Genomic DNA, 19,748 nt, shown 5'->3' with positions numbered 1-19,748 from the left:
GATATCGAATGCAATCTTTCATGTCCCGTTATGCTAAGAAGACCATTTCTGAGAACAATTGGGGTTGTTATTGATATGAACAATTGGGGGGGTTGTTGATATGAAAGAAGGTTTGATTCCCTGTAAGAACAGGGATGGAACACTTCTCAATGAAGAAAATCAAACTACCAAAAAGTCACTTTGGTGCAAGGGTGCATTTGAGCCCTATATTTTGAATAGTGTCAAAATGGTATTTTTGAAGTTTAAAAAAATCCAAAAATAATTCCACATGTTCATATGGATGTATGTTAAACATGTGCAAACTCTGATGATGAAATAAGTAACCATGTGAATTACACACAAATGACAAAATCGTGATTCTAAAAAGATGAACATAGCATGGATTATTCAGCATTTAGAAATCATCATTTTGTCTTTTTATAGCTCACATGTTTACTTATTTCATCACCAAAATTTACACGTGTAATATCCATCCATATGAACATGTAGAATTCTTTTCAGCATTTTTTGAAATTTTAATGTGATTTTTAAACTATTTAAAATAAAGTCCTCTAATGCACCCATGTTCCAAAAATCCACTCTCATCAAACTACCCTATGAATCTATTATGAGAGCAACATATTCTTTGGGAAAACGATAATGGAAAATCTACACCTATTCAGTTAAAGAAGTCAGGTTTATCAATATAGACAGATCCATAGCTTAGGATTTAAGCCCTACCGGAGCAAGGTCAGTGGGGCACAGAAAAGAGGGTTGCCAAAAAATACTAAGAAATCATAGAGGCACATGAAAGAAAGTCATATGATGCCACATACTAGTCAAAAAAGAACCTCCAAAGTTCAGAACACAGCAGTCACGCTATAAATGTTTTGAGTAAGCTTCCCATTGGCTGATCTCAGTTTATATACTGGATTCGCTTCAGTATTAGTACATACATACATATAGCCATATCAGAAAAGTACTGTCACTGTCTTGCTATTCATGTATATACCATTCCTCTCTTGAAAAAAAAAAGATAGAATAATTACCGACGGTTTTACATAAACAGGAAAAAGGAAACCATCTCCAACAAATTGTTTGACAAATGGTGCATCTATTGTACTAATTCATCGCCATAAAAAAATCAATATTTTTTGTAAATAAAATTCATTGTCATCCACAGATTCGGCTATACTGGCTGATATCTGCAAACATTTTCTGGAATACAATATTTAGAAGCTTGGTTTTGAAGGAGGTCGCCCAACCCTTCCTTTTTCCGCATATTTACACATGCAAGCCTGTTTTCACTTCTCATTAAGTGCTGGACAATGCAGAACAAAATTTGGCGTCTTGTGAGTGAAAAATCAAGCTGTTCTATGAAAAGATCAGAAATGCTCGCGGACAATGTACCTGGTGATCTTTCCTGGAATCTGTTAGTATCTGTGATACTACAATACAACAGATCTCCACATATATTGATCTGCAGCGAAGATTTAATCAAGCTGGGGAGGCAGGATTACGTCACCACAGGTGGCTGCTATGATTTCCACATGGAAATTGCACTGAGAAAGAACAGAAACTTAACATGTAGTATTTTCAGAACTGAGACCCTGCAAGACAGAAAATAGGAACATTATTTTCAGAACAGAGATCCTGCAAGACAGAAAAGATAACAATCTATTTTTTTCGCTTGGCACATCGTATGTGGTACTAGTGAAGTAACTTACCTGTGATGCTTCTCTTCCTTGCGAGGGAAAATCTTCATCTCTTTTAGCTGGATCATGATGATCTCAGGTAAAAAGCTCAGTTCGTCATTCACAAACACCAATTGAAGCTTCTTTGCTTCTTCCTCATCTCTTGCTTAGTGCCAGGTGGCATCAAATGAGGTCGTAACCGTTTAAAGATCGGGACGCCATTAATCCATTATGTGTAGAAAAAGGCCTTATAGCAATGCCTTCGTTCGCTACTTCCTGAACATATGCAAAGTTGCATCTTCTGTCCAAACAGCGTGATCTGCAACGTTGACGAGCCTTCTCATCAAAACAAATAAATAACACCCTACTCGTTCTGAATTTTACAAGTGCAATAACTTTAAAAAGTTAAACAATAATTTAAGAGTGCATAAAAACACAAACATGAAGATGTGGATATAATCATTAGGAAGGATGTTGTGTTAATCATATAATCACAGGGAATGCTTCATCCCTTGTGGATAAAATTGAAGTCTACAATATTCATCAGACATTGTAGCATTACATGCAGGAACAAATGTTTGTGCATAGTAACTCCACAGTCCATGGAACGGGCATAAGTAATTCAATGCAGCATGTGAAGGCAATAAGAGGTAAAAAGAGGGAACATTAGGTTCAGCTTGACTGCAGAAAACAAAGGGATAACATCTATTTGCACGTATCCATGTGCTATACAAATTTAGATTTTTCTTATTACTTGCCTATTTCACAGATATGTGAAGGACATGTGCAAACTCAGCAGAATTTTCCAACCGAGACACCTTTTACTGCCAACTAGCTTCTTGCAGTTTCTTCTTCATAATCCTAAAACTCTGCTGCCCAGTTTCTGACCAATTAAATGAAGCACCCCTATTCAGCATGTCTGAAAATATAGGCACTTTAGATGGTGCATCCTTCACAGGAACATCGTCATAATCTGCATCAACGGAGAACTTGCGGTCATTACATAATTCTTCAGATATGTAATGAAATGATTGTACTTCAGATATGTATAACATTTGAGGTGAAGTCTACTTCATTTTACTTCACAGGAACTGAAATGATTGTAATTCTTCAGATATGTATAACAGTTGAGGTGAAGTCCGCATGCTACTCGAAACACGCATCGGCAGTGAGGAGCATGGGGCACTACGGAGTGGTGATTACAGAACTGACATGACATCATTTGGTTGTTTATGACGAAACCCCACAGACAATTAGGGGGGGGGGGGGGGGGGGGGTGTTAGTGGAGGATATCCATAAGTTTGATCCCGTAGGTTTAGCATTTTGGGGCTGTGAGTATGTAAGGTAGATCAGAGTTATGTGCATGTGTTTTGATAATGATGAACTGAAGCAGAGGATCAGGGACCAAATTACATAAAATAATAGCGCGTATTACTGTTGCTGAGAGACTTCAATCATAATGCATCACTAATTTTGTCTCACCTGAGGACCTTGGAAGATGATACTGGATTTTCAAAAATGTGGAGGCACCATTATCCTTTTTATGGCACAAAACTCGAAGGAGGGTATGGATATCATGTACATTTCTTCTCCGAGCAGCTGCGGGTTCAAGATGGTGTGACATATGTTCACTTGCTTTCATCAGCAAATCAATGATAATATCAGCCTGAAAAACAGCAGTCGGTAGCTTTCCTTAAGTTAGTTACTGCATAGCATTTTTCTTGGATAAAAGATTGAAGGAAAAAGAAGCACTAGACCTTTAGCACATAGAGGTCTAAAATCTGCTGAGCTAATTTAGCCTCCTTTTCAATAACATCTGATGGTAAACCTTGGCCTTCTGCTATAAAAAGATCCTGCAAGAAAATATTCAACAGTTATGAAAAATAAATCTTACAATCATATATCCAGTTTCATAAAGGTGTCAACTTGTTAAAATGATATGCTCAATGTCTTGCAAGCCTCTTGCTTCTTTTCTAACTCACAATATGTACAACATACATGTGCTTAAGTCTTATTTTTTCACCTTGAGAATAGCCAGATCATCTTTCATCAAATTCACATCTGTCTCCAAAAATGCGCGGGATGGACCTCCATCAAGTAGGACCCAAATGAATCCTTCCTAATTAAAGTTAACATTTGAAATTTAACCATCTTGTACATCAAATAAATAAGATATTTTTGAAAAAACTGCACCTATGAGAGCATTAGACATATACCATGCATGCTTGAAAAACTCTCAGCACAACTCGGTCTCTCAACACGTCAACGATTAGATCACATACCTGATCAAGAACCTGCAGCATATGTCATTCATCAGTTAATAAGGATAAAAGCAAGACATGCTTACTGACTGAACATGTAGGTAACTAGGTATCCCAAGTTTGGATTCACTGCCTGTTCAATTGTAGGGATAAAAATCTCCATGCGTGCACTTTCAACGCTAGTACGGTACAAGGAGAAAAGAAGCGAGTCCCTCATATCCCAGAAAACAGCCCTTGTTCCTGCAAAACATTTCTCTGGCAACTCAAGTGAACTGTATCGGGATAATGATTCTTCCAAGAAATATCAGGCTAACGCAACAACAGAAGAGTGCAAAACTATTATTCCTTATACATTTAAAATGAAATTTCATTTGTGTATTGCTCGGGAACGAACACAGGAAGTTCCACAATTGCAGCAATAGTACATCGCCATGATCTATGGTGTACCTTACCCAAAGCACATATTGGTCTAACTGAAGTGCTATACAATGAGCTAGTTGTATTATAATGGCTCAGTGGGGGTATATGCACATTACGAGGAAACATAAAGTGAATGCCCTACCGGGGAGAGAGAGAGAGAGAGAGAGAGAGAAAGAGAGAACCTACTCCAATATAAAGCAGCTCAAGAAAGAACAGCTCAGCCAATTGCTAGAAGTTATGACAGTATACACTAGATACGCCATATGGATTTTATATTCTTGTTCATATATTTCCCAACTGCATATTTATGCAGCCAAAGGAGCACTAGATTAGCAATTTGATGGCAACTCTAGCAATATACTATCATGGGCACATGGCATCAGATGTCCAGTCTGTTCAGCCCGTCAAGTGTTGAGTCCCATGGAGTTGGTGCACCTAGGGTAGCCATAGCACAATACAAGGGTCGGCTGAATAGGCTTAAGAATAATTCAGTCATCTTGGGGGCAAGTTGATATTTAAGTTAGATGGAAAGTTATCTTATCTTTAGAAGGAAATTTTGGTTTAGACATACATTCTTTCTCTAGAGGATGAGTTCAGTTGGTATTTTAGGGCTGAAACGGTTCTGGTACACGCGGCTCTGATTCTATCAGTTAGGACTTCTTCAAGTTCAGCGCTCTCACACATTAGTTCCACGAGTCCACGGTCTAATCTCATCTTTCTTTTAAAATCCCTCCCATTCAGCCATGCTGATCAGCTCAATACGGTAATTACCCAGATGTACTAGTCGAACATTACAACACTTCCCTAGATTTTAAGAGTTAAAGATAAACAAATAGCAAAATGTTTCTAACAGGTTGCCTGTTCCATGATGTCATGACTACGAACTATCGACTAGAATGTATTCTTAAATATGCTTGCATAAAGTTTATTTCAACTAATAGAAGTGAATTGTGGAGAGCACAGACTAAGTAGCTCACCAATGAAGTTCAAGATCGTGTCAGTTATATTCACCGCAGTCCTTCGCACATCATCAAATATTGTAAATAACTCATCAATCGATTCATCAGAAGGCGAACTTTTTGAAGTAGCTCCTTCACTGGCCATATAAGACAAATAGTCTAACAATCCCACAGCTGCAAGAAAAGAGGAACAAACATTAGTCATGTATAATTTTCCTTCCATATACTGTAACTCATCAATCGAATCATCACACGATGACGATTTTTCAGAGAACTCCTTCACTAGGCATATAAGACGAGAAGAGTCTACCAACTCCACGACTTTAATATAAGTACAGGAACAAATACTACTTATGCATAAGGTATCGTCTATAACACTAAGCTTGGCAAACTTCACATAGGGACAACTTATAACTCTTGCTTCATTTGTTTTGCTCTGTTCTGTTGGTTTTTATATAAAAAAATCTGTTTGTTTTGCTGTTATGCCTAGGAGTCTATGTTTCTGTTTTTGTCTTGCTGTACTTTTGTTATATTGCTGTTATGCCTAGGAGTCTATGTTTCTGCTTTTTTCTTGCTATACTTTTGTTATATTGACGCCTTCAATCTAATGAAAAAGACAAGCAGTCAGTTGTATGTCAGGAAAAAAATCATAACCCTTGCTTACGGTATCAACAGTCTAAGAAGCCCATGGCATAAAGGCTCGAATTTCTCACCACCAATGCTCCTAGACATGCATATGAAATTCCTCTAGAGCAGCTCGTTAAACAGTATTTGAGCTTGTAACCCTTTTTAAGGTCAATCTAACAGCCCCCCAACCCTGCATTGTTCATAAGTCTCCATTGACCCATATGATTGCACAAACAAATGCCGCCCCAGTTAGGGAAGAAAAAGGCATAAAAATAATTGGTTACCATGACTTCAAGGATACCTTGATAACAACCATGTGATATGAAAATTACAGAAGGACAAACTTGTTTGGTATTGCTGTGGAAGTGTGGATTTTGAAACACACTTACTTCCAATAGATTTGATCATACTAGTTAGTTAATAGCATTGTTTTTTGGAGTTAAAACAACAAAATCTTGCTAGAACTAATAAGACTAGTAAGTGGAAAGCATGTTTTTGGATCTACAACAACAAAATCTCTCACTAACTAGACACAATGCAGCACTGTAACAACAAAAATGGGCCACAGAGGGTGGATTACCTGACTGGACATCGACCCAGGATTGTTTGATGCCCTCTTCTATGGTATCAAGTTGATCTCTAATGTACTGCAGCATTCAGCAAATAACTGGATCATAAGAAAATTGATACTAAAAATAGTGCATGTGGTGACAAGAATAATGGAAGCGATTCTGTTTATCTAGACCATATAGAAGATTAAAAATGCCGGCAAAGTTATAGAACTTTTATGAAATCATTCCATGACAAGATTAGGGATGGCAGAAGGGATGGTTTGAGCGGGTAACGCTATCCAAAACCCGCCAATGCAAGCCTGGTACTCGTCTGGCCCTCCTTTCATAGACAACAGGTATGGTACCAAGATGATAACTGGAGGTGCGACGTGCTGAAAAGGGTACAGCTGGATGTTCGTGGGCAATGGGCTGCTAAGAGCTATTTGCAAGTGCGGAGCTCATATGAAGCAACTGGGTCGATATGCTTTTACCTAACACAAAGCAGGCTTACACAATTGTGTGAGAGGTGTGGAGTAGTGAAGTCATTTATTACGTATTTTGATATTCGAGTAACCATGCCCTCTCAGTCCCAGTGACATTCATGGGTATCTTCCATGTAGGAGACAAGCCCCCTGTGCCCACGCTCCATGGGTGCACCCGGATCCGTGGGCAAGACTGCCATTTTCTCATATGTGTTTTGGAAACTCAAAATTATTAAAATAAAACTTTGATTATGGAGGGGTTATGCTTGGTGCAGTGCCGACCTGCGTGTCGAAACTGACTGAGGATTTTTGTAAATATGATGTTTTTCCATAACTGAATAACCCATTTTCAAAACAAAACAAAAACCTTTGATTCTACGACCATGGCAGCATTTGATCAAAATGAACACAATTGGGCATCTACAAAACACAGGTCACAGATGCATTGCTGAAAGGGTTTAATGAAAAATCCAGTCATGCGGTTTGGGAAGAGGTGGGGTAACCAAAATGTCTTGCCTGAAGGGTGTTGAGTTTCACACATAATTGTGGGACTGTCAAATTTTTCAATTTATTAGCCACCTTCTCTTCACGAACTGCAGGCTCAATAGGTTTCCTTCTGGCAAATGGATTAACTGATTCCGCATAACGTGTCAAGACTGGCGCAACAGGTAGCAGGGTAGCTCTAGAAACTGCAATCGAGAAATAACAGATGAAGAAAAAACAGTTATTGATACAACAAAGCAAAAGTAATTAATACCGTTTTTAGAAGATACAAAAAAAGCACTCCCTCCGTAAAGAAATATAAGAGCGTTTAGATCGCTACTTTAGTGTTCTAAACGCTCTTATATTTCTTTACGGAGGGAGTAGATGCTATATACTTGTGAAACTGCTACATGCTATTGTGCTTCATAAGTATTAAGGCATTGCTTAAAAGCAAAGAAGATGATGGCTGTAGCGGTATCCCACAGCCTCTAGGATGTAGTAGGCAAATGTATCAGTCTTTTGATCAGTTGATTCGGTTCATGTATATTTTCAGTTTTTGTTATATGCGCAAAGTTAGGGACTACGATGACACAGGCATTTAAACAACTCACGCAATTAAAAAAAAGCTTCTATAGCAATGCATCAGCATTTAACTTCTGTAGCAACGCACAAGCATTTAGCTGGTATGTCTAATAATCCAAGTACTAATTCAAATATGTACTGAAAACAGTACCACATGTGGCAAACTCATAATCTTTTCAAAGATACATGGTGTTTCACATTAAATTATAATAGTCCTTAAATTGCAAGAATACCAACACAGAGATCTCATGATACCCATTGACAGATCTGTTAATAGTAAACCTAGTCACAAGGCTGTGCAAGTAACACCAGCATCAGTGTGGTGCCTAAGAGTATGATGCCGACTCAGTGTAGTCTTCGTTCCAAGATCATTTGAGGTCAACAGTTCACTTATAAAGTGGGCAGTTCCGTTGACACACCTGACGTGATGAGATTAGGACTCATGTTGGTTACTTACTGTCATACCTACTACTCCCTCTGTTCGGAATTACTTGTCTCGGATATGAATGTATCTAGAACTAAAATACGTCTAGATACATCCATTTCTGCGACAAGTAATTCCGAACGGAGGGAGTACAAATGTACTGTACAAATGAGACCTCGTGGGTTCAAGATAGGGCATTGCCATTTACGCAGGATTAAGGCATACCTTGTTGATTTTCCATGTGAAGCAAATAGACTTGAAGGCTGCTAGTGATCCCTATAAGCAGACTCCGCAGGTGGACAATATCCAGAGGTAGACTTGAGTTAAAAAACTGATCAATAGTCTGCACATAGAATGATCAGATAAGCCCCAAGCAAATATAAGAGTATTAACTGAATAAAAAATGAGAAAAATGTGAGTTTGTAATAGAACAGCCGTCAGAATTTTTTTGAAGAACTTCAACATTCAGGCAGTGACTGCAAATATTGAAGATTCTGCCTCCATACTGAACTTCCAAATATTCAGCTTGCATCAAGATCAGATAGCATTTTTTTTAAGGGAAGCCCCGGCAATATAAATAGGAGGCTAAATTTGTGTCCATGATGATGAACCCAAGTGGTGGGATTGTACACCTACTCGTCCAATCAAATGGGCTAGGCTCATTTCCTAGTAATCACCATGTTTACTAATAAGTTTGCACCAAGTCATCCAAAAGCAAGAGATTTTTTTTTGTTCTCTTCATTTTCTTCAGGAACATAAAATATGGTGGTAACTGAGCTCATTAGAAGAAAAGCTGACCTCCTCCACAATCCGGAAGACTTCAACCATAGATGTTGCTAGTTTCCTGTGAACTGACAGAGGCTCCCAATCCTATGGACCAGAGATGAAACAACAGCCCGCATGAACAATTTGTCTTGGACACTTAAAAGAAGACAAAAAAATACATACGAAAGACAAACAAAAGAAATTTATGATGCATAACAAAAGTCTGAAGTAAGAGTTGGCTATTAAAGAGGAATCTTAAATAGAAAAAATTGAAGTACCCAACTAAAGAATGTCATATGGGCTACCGTTATCTTGTTGCGACGGCAGTACTAGTTACAGAGTTGTGTCAATAACAACAACCATATGCGTCTGATTATATTACATATGTAGCACCAGTACAGTTCTGTTGAAACTTACCATGCCAGTTTAAGTAAAATCAACACTGAGCTATCCCACTGCACTAAGGTTGTTCAAATCTGACATTGTAGTTAATATATTATTATCTTGTCACAATAAATGAAGCTCAAATTTTCTTCTTTCTTGGCAAGATTCAACCTGACTGCAAGACTGTAACTACCAATTTAACATCATAAAATGCATTGAGCTAGCAGTCAAGTTACTGTATGAACCATGTGGCACTAAAAATGAATGTGATCAAATTTGCACCAAATAATACCCGCATGCACAATTTTACAATCACGCCACTTTATACCAAAATCTACAGAGGGATTTTCCTATTTTCCATGTGAGCATCAATGCAAAGTAAATACAGAATCATTTTCAGGATGTTCTAGCAAAATTAACTATGCACTAAAAAATCTTAGCAGTGAATTTTGCATAGGGTAACAAACCTCAATCTCAATGGTACGCTTTGTCCACTCCAAAACATTCTCATGTTGAGCATGAAGCCACTGAAGAATGATGGATGAAGAAAAACGATCTATCTGTTTAAAATTTAAAAGGTGTCATTTAGTCCAACATAATGTAACTGTGGAAATGCCACTTGGCATACCAATACAGTTTGATCTAAACTAAAAATGAGAAGTTGCTTGCAAGGTATTTTGAAAGTTAAGTGCATGAAATTTGTTAAGTCCAACATAATGTACTTTAATGTTTGCCTTATAAGTAAATGGAAACTGATTGCTGTTGTGAGAAGTTGCTTGCAAGGTATTTCGAAAGTTAAGTGCATGAAATTTGTTCCATGTGACTCCCAACTCGGTTGTTTATAATTTTATTTTATTTTGCAAAGTGTATAAATAGTTGTCCTGGCATTGTAATAAGATTAGGTTTTGACGTTATGAATAAACTACTAGGGAAGACATTGCGTCAAGATGATTGTGTCAAGAAACAGCAAGGTATCTACGAAATCAGGATAGCTTAGCAGTTTGACAGGCACAATAAAAAAGGTTCTTAGTAGCATATCAAACCACTGACTTCCATAGTTCTACATTACTTTGGTACCATCAGCTATGCAATTAGCAGAACGGATTATACAAGATATTTCATGTTTATAAAAATCGCATCATAGGGGTAGAGGGAGAAGATTATTTTACACTCATTATGTTAACAAAAGCCCAAATGTATAAAGCGTTCCCAAGTATTTTCAGGATAAAGCATACTTTCAAATATTCATGTATAACAAGCACAAAGCACATCCTCATGCCTTACCATGTATGGTTTTAGGAAGTTAGACAATGAAGACCCAGCAGCTTCCCCGTACATTGAGTAAAGCTTCTGAGCTATACAGAGCTCAAAGCTATTCGATGCTCCCAGTATCTCTTTCAAGTTTTCTGAATGATCCGTCCCTTCCAGGAACAGCTCCTTCATACCAATGGTAGTAGCAAACATCATTACAAGTTGACACAACAAAAATATTGCAGCTGAGCCGGACAAGGGAGTTTACTAACCAGTTGTTGGCCATAAAGTAGGTGAAAGACAGTTAGTGCTACTCTTCCAGCTTCAGGATAATATTTGTGAAGTACTGGGCTGAATGCAGAGCACTCTTTCTCCACTAATAGCTTTAGCTCACTTGCAAGCAATATCAATGGATGCTTAAATTCTGCTTTTGATTGGCCATCTGCTACAATTAGGGCCTAATGAAGCATAATGGAAATATGAAACATTAAAAATCATGCTCTATTTTTTGCCAAATGTATTTGATAGTGGGACACAGGATGATTTAACTCACATGCTTATATGCAGCTTGAATGGATCTGACAACGAGTATGTGGATCAATGTAGATTCTGCTGAACTGCCAGGCGGGGTCCCAATGAGCTGAAATAAATCCAAAATATATCAAAGCATTGCACTGTGGACCCTGAAAGCAACTTATGAGGCAAATTTGAGTGTCTTAATGGAACCAAAATTTATTAATAAGGCCTTGATTGGATGGAAAGGATCCCAGGTCATTCAAACAAGGCCTAATAAGGGGAACAAGAGAAGGTTAGCATCCAACACAAAAGACAAACTAACTGATGAGCCAAAACACTCCAAGTGACTTTACATGACAAGAGGGATCAAACTGACCAAAAGGGAGCACTCATGTCCGTGTTTTATTAAGACTGCCAAAAGAATTTGATGGAAGTATTATGAAAAATATCAATTCAGGCCTTCAGGATGATGATCTGTAGCTTATCTTAACTCCTTACAACATTGATTACATTAGCAACCACGGTACAAACATGACTAGTGAACAATCTGATCCAAGTGAAACTTTTTTTGTTTCTTATATCTTCTCACATTCTGTAGGTCATGACTAAAGTCTAGAAGTAGGACATACAAAGCAAAATGTGTGATTTACCACATAACATTTTTAAGGAAAAAAATTTATGAGGAACGTTCATGTACGGCCAGCCAGCAAATATCTCCTAGTTTGAGCAAGTTGTAAACGCTTCTTTTCTGAGAATTTCCCTGCTGAATGGAGTTTAGTGTCAATTATCATGACTATGTCAGGCCTTGCAGGGTATATATAACTTTGATAGTTTGGAATTAAATATGTCACATCAATATTCAGAGATTATCTCTACTTATGTCAAACTAACACAAGAATATTTTTATTTAACCAGAATGGGTAAGGCACTGTAAGGGCAGGATGCATCGGATATACACTCGAGGAACTAGGTATCGATTTAATTAAGAAAAAAGAGGCACGCCAATTCAGTTGGAGAGGACTCAGTCCTGGCCCACTCCCCTGCCCAATTGAGCTAGGCTCCATTCCAGGTAAACGAGGGTGCATATATAGAAGTACTATAGTAGAAATTAAAAAAATCTAACCATGGATTCCTCGTCATCATCATTAAGATTTGCCGCTGAAAGTAACACCAAGTTCAGCATGCTCTCGAAGATTGAACAGTTAGCCTGTACCAGAAAGGCAAGATTAAGAAGCTCTTATGGCAAACTTTGTCGCAGCATTATGCCAGTTTTGCGGATTGGTTTCTGGTAATATAAATCGGAAGGACCAACCCCTTTTTCCCCTATATAAAAGAACTTTTAGACAAAACAAATGTAAATCGGACTAAATCATTGTTGAAACTGATTAAGTTGAAGGCCATGACTCATGAGACAAATAATAATGGATGACTAACCTGCATCTGCAACTGTCTAAGTGTTTTGAATTTATGTTTTTTTTCTCGAATATGCATTTGTCTAGGAGAGAAAATGTCAAGGTGACACAAAGTACAGGCAAAGGCCGAAAAGAGTAGAAATCTAGAAAAACTAACCAAAAGCCTAACTAAACAAAAACCTGCAGAGACACAGAAAACAGCCTACAGAAGAATTAAAGCGGAGAAATAGAAAACTTATGCTTATTCAGTAATAAAAGAATTGGCGGGCCATGGTTATAATTCAACAAACTATACTTCCATCATCTGCTTGGCCTATGATAAATTTCTAACATGGACATGGATATAAACATTTGTCAAATCATAGGTCACAAGACAGTCAGGTTAACTTCAGTACCAGCCTGAACCTAAGAGTTCATCTAAGAAGTAATATAGATGACCTAGGCTATAAGCATCTATGCATCCTTCATGCATTACAGAACAATAACTAAATGATATAACTTGTGTTAATAGGTTTGGTAGAACATGAAGGCACATCTACCTATAAGTTGATGGCCTGATGGATTAAAAAAATCCTCAGCTGAAATATTTAAAGATCCAAACAAGGGAGGTAACAAACCTGACTGAAGTATAAGTGATAATTCTTCAGTTGTCTGCGACACCACATGTTTATTTTAAGAAGGGCACTGTCCACCAAATTTAGAGCGCCGTTGCTTCCAAATCCTTCCACAGAACAAACAAAGCTATCCATATACAGCTCTGCTTCTCTAACATTATTATGTAACTGAAGTTTCTGTATCTGAAGATCTGTCTGTTTCAGTAGAAGAATTTCCCTAGTTTGAGCAAACTGAAAAAAAGGAAATTAACCATACAAATCAGTATGGCATCACTGGCATGGTACTAGCACTAACAAAATGCTCTTGCCAAGAAAAACATTTTTGAAGAATGGAAGAAGGAAGCTTTCCATGTAAGAAGTGAGCTAAGCAGAATAAAATCGAATTAGTTTATCATTCACAAGACAATCGGTCTGTACCAGTTGTTCAAAAACAAGTCTGAAAATGTTTCTCAATTCTAAGTTCGTATTGGAATATGTCTATATACATCCGTATGTAGTTCGTATTGGAATATCTAAAAGGGCTTATATTGAGAAACGGAGGGAGTACTATAAACATAACAGTTGGTGGCGCTGGCCCGTCTGCCGCTCCCTTTGCTCTGACAAGTGGGACCCTTGCAATTTTCTAAACTACCCCGGAAGTTGAGTTGTTTTTGCCCACAAGAACCACCCAATCATGTGGCTTAACCCAGGATTTAGGTCCACAACTGTTTTGTAGTACTATATTATCAGCCAAATTTGGACCAGCATGTGTAGTCTATGCAATATATTGTCCATGGCAAAAGTGAGTTCACTGTTTCAAATATGCCTGTCATTTTTCTGGTAGTGATTTCAATACGCAAATAAAAATATACTGTTAATATTCCTTCTATCTGTTTGTGACAAATGGATCTTCTGCAACTCCAAATCTAACAGTATGCATGATTATAATGCCACAGTAACGTGACGCAGTAACGGACGAACAACTTGCTACTACTCCCTCCATTCCATAATGTAGTGCTTCCTCTATCCACGTGCTCCAACTTTGACCGTAAATTTAACTACCAAGACCGATTGCGGCGGGAGCAAAAATTATATCAGTGAATTCGTATTCGAAAGAAGTTTTCAATTATATAATTTTTTCTCCCGCCGCAGTTGGTCTCGTAGGTTAAATTTATGGTCAAAGTTGGACCTCGGGAAGCGCGGGCGCACTATATTTTGGAATGGAGGGAGTATAAAAGAAATGCCTATTATTCAACACAGAACTCTGGCTAAAGTTCAGTTTTCAGCATTGGACTCTAAAACTGTTTTGAGTTGCAAACATAATCTGCTGGAACATACTTTTCACCCTCAGATGGTTCTGCGGGTGGTTTTAACTGACATGGATGCCATGTGTCCACACCTCACTGCCATGAACAAACAAATACTACAATGAGGCACAATCTAAAACAAGCCCCACCATTTTGATTAAAAAAATCACAATAAATGCTAGAGATGGAAGAAAAATTGGTAGGAACAGATGAATACATGGAACTTGGTGTAGCAATGATGTGTGGACACATGTCATCCACGTCACCCAAAACCACTTGTGAAACTACCAGAGGGTGAAAAAGCATGGTTTCTGTTAAGAGTTATATTATATTGCATGTATAGCCTGCATATTCTCCCCGTTGTATGAGGGGTTTTCTGCATATTTCCCACCTGTACATGCATATATATATTGGCCATTGGCCCTCAGGAAATACAAGTTGCATATTTCCTAACATGGTATTAGAGCCCTAGGGTTTTTTTTTAGGCACGCGCAACTCGTGCTTGATCCTCTCTCGTGCCGCCGGTTTCTGTTCTTGCCGGCTACGCTGCTGCCTACCGCTGCTGTACCTCCCATCCACCCACAGGTCAACGCCCCAATCCCACAGGCCAAGTCCCCTAGGTCGAAGGCATGCGTCGCCCGCCTGCTGAAGCACTCGCCTGCAGGTCTTGGCCCTGGAGCTCGCTGCCGTCCTGGTCAACTCTGCCCTGCCGGATCCATCCAGCTTCAGGCCTATTTGCTACGTGGGGTAGTAATCCCTCGGATCGCCGTTCACTTTCTACTTACTGTGTTTTTCTTGGTGGTTCTCTCATTGCCTGGAAGACAAAGAAACAGACTGCAGTTTCCTGTTCGAGCGCAGAGGCTGAGTTGCAGTCTATGGCTTTGTTGACGGCAGAGGTGTCTTGGTCATGATGGTTACTTCAGGAGTTTGGTGTTTCTGTCCTACTCCCCTCTTGTCAGACAGTATAAGTATTATCAGTATAGCACGTCGCCCTGTGAAGCATGAGCTCACCAAGTGCTTCTATTGTGCGCGCTGGTGTGCAGGATCGGGTTATTGCTCTTCAGTATGTGCCTTCCGAGTTACAGTTGGCGGATTTCTTTACGAAGGTCTGGATTAGAGTGCAGCATCCAAACTCAGTGTTGTGGATCCACCCTGAGTTAAGGGGGGAGTGGCGGGGTGAGGTGGGGGAGGGTAGAGTTATATTATATTCCAGTATAGCCTGTATGTTTGCCCCATTGTATGAGGGGTATTCTGCATATTTACCACCTATATAATACTGTATATATTAGCCATTGGCCCTCAGGATATACAAGTTGCATATCCCCGCAGAAAAAAAATATGAGTTGCATATTTCCTAACGGTTTCAATGGTTGAAGGTTGTGAACCAACCGGTCTGAAGAGTTCAGGGTTGAAAAGTAGAATTCTTCTGATAAAAAAAGGGGAGCAAACAGTGTAGCAAATAGACCTTCTGGAAAAGCACCCAAGCATACAGGGCATCATGCAACTTTTGGGTAATGCCCAATATAGGCCAGGTCAGCTTCATTGTTTCAAGTATTTCATCAGCCTCCTGGTAGCAAACAGAATAACACTGTCAGGAACTCAAGATGCAACCTTTGACTTAATGCCACATTGTCGTTCAAGAACAATTCTGGTACATATGCAATAAAGTGAGTTTTCTAAGCATACCAAAAAGAAAAACAAACCTCTACAAGTTGCCCATCTTCAAGAATATCGAAGACACTGGAGAGTAGCTTCTCATATAGCCTAGAATTAAAATGATAGCTCTGAGTCCAATGGTAGGTTTCGCCTTTAAGGCCGAACTTCTTTGAAGCTGTAGATAGTCTTGTGTTGTATCTTTCAATGATAGTCAAGACCTCAATACGCCCATCAGGAACACTCACGACCCAGTCCTGGAATAGTTTATGATGCAAATATAGACGCAACTCAGTATTGAGACCGAGGGCAACTTGAAGAGAAAGATTAAATAATTGATGCGGCTTATGAGACACTAGTAACATTAATGATTAATCAATACAAAATGATGTAAGATATGGATAATGGTACTTGCCTCTGTATTTTTTAGCTTGGAGAGAACTATCCGCAATGTTTCACTCATGTTGCACTCATGAGATGCTGAGAACAGAAGTAATTCTTCTAGAACATTTACCTGGAGAGAAGAATTGTGAATAATAGTTTGAACAAGCATCCATGCTGTAGAGAGAAACAACTAAAGATTCTTGCCTGTCTTCTTTGCCATTGTACACGCAATCTTTCTGTTGGGAAATCAAATTTGCCAACAGAGCTTAATAGTTGTAGTGCTATGCAAGGCACGTCAAGTTGTCCCTGCACCATCTTCGAACCAATACGTCTTAAAGCTCTCTTAGCCAATGTATCCATAGATTCTGATATCTGAAATAATGTGTTCTTATAGTGAGTTCTATCCACACTAACCCCTTGTATTATAATCAGGGAAACAGAATAAAAAGAAGTTCAAAACCACCAAGAACCAAAAAGAATGAACTTCTCCTAGCTAGAACCTTCTGTCCTTGGGTCAGCATAGGAAAATTTAGAGTCCCAAAAGAAGAAGAAAATGGTATTTTAATGGGCAGATAAAAGGGAAAACAAATACAAATAGAGTCCTTTGATAGTCTAATCTTCCAGAGATCATTATGCAGTATGCATACTTCCAGTATGCACACATGGAATGAAGGGAGACCACATGAGTTTGGCAACATGTGAACCTTGCTATCATTGCCAAGTATTTTAAAAGCAAATCACAAAAGTTATTTTAGTTAAACTAACAAAACGATGGGACAATACAGAAATTGGTGAAGGACCTTGCCTCCATTTGTACTCGGATCAAATCAAGATGGTGGGTATAATAATTTTCCATCTGAGGTACTGAATTAGATCCTTCAGTCTTCGACCTCAAACCCTTCAAGAATTTAGGCTTCTTTTCTCTCTTCTCTTCAGCGAAGTACATTTTTCCACTGTTGGTTACATATCATTAAGGAAGAGATCACAACAATGAGTTAATGGTGTAAATATGAATATGGACATCGAGTCGGGTTTATGTGTGAATTACCTGACAAATAGAGAAGCGAGAAGGACCTCATAAGCTGTTTCTCTTAGATCATCATCAGACAATTCTTAAAGGTCGAATACAGAGTACATAATTAGTTCAAGAATACAAATTAGGAAACCCTACTTGCCCTTTGTAAAAAGAGGGGGGAGCCAAGCACAGCACAAATGAAGCATGGACATTTGTCTACCTGCATTTAATCTAGGTAAACCTAGAGAAAGAAGATCCATTTCTTTGGCTTGCCGAGGAGACGTATTTGCCAGACTAAGATCCTTCAGAACATAGGATGCTCCCTGAATGTTAACTGCTACTTTAAAAGAATCACTATGTTTCCTTGCTCTACTTGAGTTCTCTTCTGCAGGTGGTTCGGGTCCAATGTCCGGTGCTACTTTCTTTGGAGGAGAACCAGAGCCTTCTGGCCTTGAAAGAAGAAAATATGAGTTCCCTGATGGCGAGCTCGTCTGTTGAATGGAAAATTCTTAACAATTGCAGAAAAATTGCAAGCAGTTGTTCATGGATCATTAAACTGTTATTTAACTTCTAGCATTTAATTGGTGAATTGCGCACCAAGGTGTAATGGGTTTATGTTTAACACTTCATACAAAACATCAAACATGGTAGGGCAAGACGAGTAATTAGTATCTTCATACAAAGTATTGTGCAGAAGTGCAACACACATATAAACCTCGAAAATCATGGAGGGCTGCTTAAATCTGGTAAAACTCTATTCTTAGCATCAAAGGCTAGTCATCTCAAATTATGCGACTACAGTAAGATACTGCTTAGCGTTGAGGGGGGATTTCATGTCTAGCTGCATAAAAATATTTGCACCATACAGCCATGTCATTAAAAAAATTACTACAAGGTGAATATGCTTCCATTAGACTTCAGCATAGGCTTAGAAGAGTCAAACCATGGCTCTGTAACGCTGCTATTGCTGTTGTTGCACGCGATTTGAATGCATTCTTACTAGTATTAACTAGAGGGGGGCAAACATTAGGATCACTCTTAGCTTCCATCCCCCCGCCAGCTCCTAGGAATTTCTGTTGATATAACACTACTCATTGATTGACCAGGAGCAATTATCCAACGAAACAAGGTGCCAGATCAAACTTCGGAGCTGAAATGGATGGGAAATTTCGAGCGGGCAGCTCAAGCATACCATGATCGGGTACCTCCTGTCGTCAAAGTACCTCCTGGTGGCCTCCGAAGCGTCAAACTGCGCGCCTGATATATCAACAAAAACACACACACCAACCGACAGTTAGCTCAATTCAATTTTCAGAATAAACGCTCCACCCGCGCCGCACACACACGGCCGGGTACGGAGGGGGGAGGGGCATGGGAGAGGCCGCCTTACCGGAGGCGACGCAGTCGAGAGCGTAGTCGGCGCTGACGGCGTCGAGATCGACGCGGGAGAGGTCGACGGCGCGGCCGCCGGCGGAGGAGAGGAGGAAGCCCAGGAGGCGGCGCCGGTCGCGGCGGTACGCCTCCAGGAGCGACGCCGCCGAGTCCATGGCTGCCGCTGCCGCCGCGCGCAGAACCTCTCGAGGGTTTCGGGGGGCGGAGGAGGAGGGAGCGGGGCGGAAAGCTGCGCGGTGCGAGTGCGGAGTGCGCAGAGAAAGCAGCTGTGGGAGAAAAATAACGGAAGAATGGGGGGAGGGGTTTGGTCCGCGACCGGCGTGGGGAACAAACGAGGCCGCACGCAATCGCGTGAGCAGAAACCGTCAAACGGTAACGACGATGGGCAGCCGCCTTGTTCGGCCCTCGGCGGTGAAGGGAGCACTGAAGACGGAAGGCTAGTAGCGAGAGCGACCGGCGTACCGGGTACGGCCGTCTCTCTCCTTTTGAATATTTTCCCTGCGGCAGTTCCTCTCAAATTTTGACGTTCTCTCCTAAAGTATAATATCTGGTCATCGATGGTAGGTCTCCTGCTCATCTGGTGAAGTTTCGGGCTCCTAAATCGCGCCCGATGT

At 39.6% G+C, this 19,748-nt stretch overlaps 1 protein-coding gene across 5 annotated transcripts; it reads right to left on the bottom strand.

Annotated features, from left to right (window-relative positions):
- Positions 1-1,149: 1,149 nt before the first annotated feature.
- Positions 1,150-19,726, bottom strand: LOC125539322 (protein unc-13 homolog). Of its 5 annotated transcripts, none has more exons than XM_048702750.1 (29): positions 19,133-19,726; positions 18,935-18,999; positions 17,963-18,192; positions 17,776-17,839; positions 17,533-17,680; positions 16,932-17,099; positions 16,759-16,857; positions 16,394-16,600; positions 16,156-16,257; positions 13,408-13,635; positions 12,502-12,585; positions 11,416-11,502; positions 11,135-11,320; positions 10,896-11,048; positions 10,079-10,171; positions 9,261-9,332; positions 8,688-8,805; positions 7,490-7,662; positions 6,521-6,587; positions 5,332-5,487; positions 4,068-4,174; positions 3,890-3,967; positions 3,697-3,792; positions 3,431-3,526; positions 3,156-3,339; positions 2,432-2,646; positions 1,707-1,992; positions 1,390-1,589; positions 1,150-1,300 (listed from the first exon to the last, which is right to left on the bottom strand). In XM_048702750.1, exons 1-26 carry the CDS (start codon positions 19,709-19,711, stop codon positions 2,495-2,497), a joined length of 3,792 nt encoding a protein of 1,263 aa, XP_048558707.1. In that variant the 5' UTR covers positions 19,712-19,726; the 3' UTR covers positions 1,150-1,300; positions 1,390-1,589; positions 1,707-1,992; positions 2,432-2,494. The 5 variants fall into 5 exon arrangements, with proteins under 5 accessions (XP_048558707.1, XP_048558708.1, XP_048558710.1 ...); XM_048702751.1 differs by having other exon boundaries at positions 17,963-18,233; positions 19,133-19,429; XM_048702753.1 differs by having other exon boundaries at positions 17,963-18,187; positions 19,133-19,206.
- Between the last annotated feature and the right edge of the window lie 22 nt (positions 19,727-19,748).

Source organism: Triticum urartu, chromosome 2 (genome assembly GCF_003073215.2).
Source record: "Triticum urartu cultivar G1812 chromosome 2, Tu2.1, whole genome shotgun sequence".
In the NCBI taxonomy this organism is placed as follows: Eukaryota; Viridiplantae; Streptophyta; class Magnoliopsida; order Poales; family Poaceae; genus Triticum; species Triticum urartu.
The sequence above is the reverse complement of the archived record's forward strand: the minus strand, read 5'-3'. Positions and strand labels throughout refer to the sequence as shown.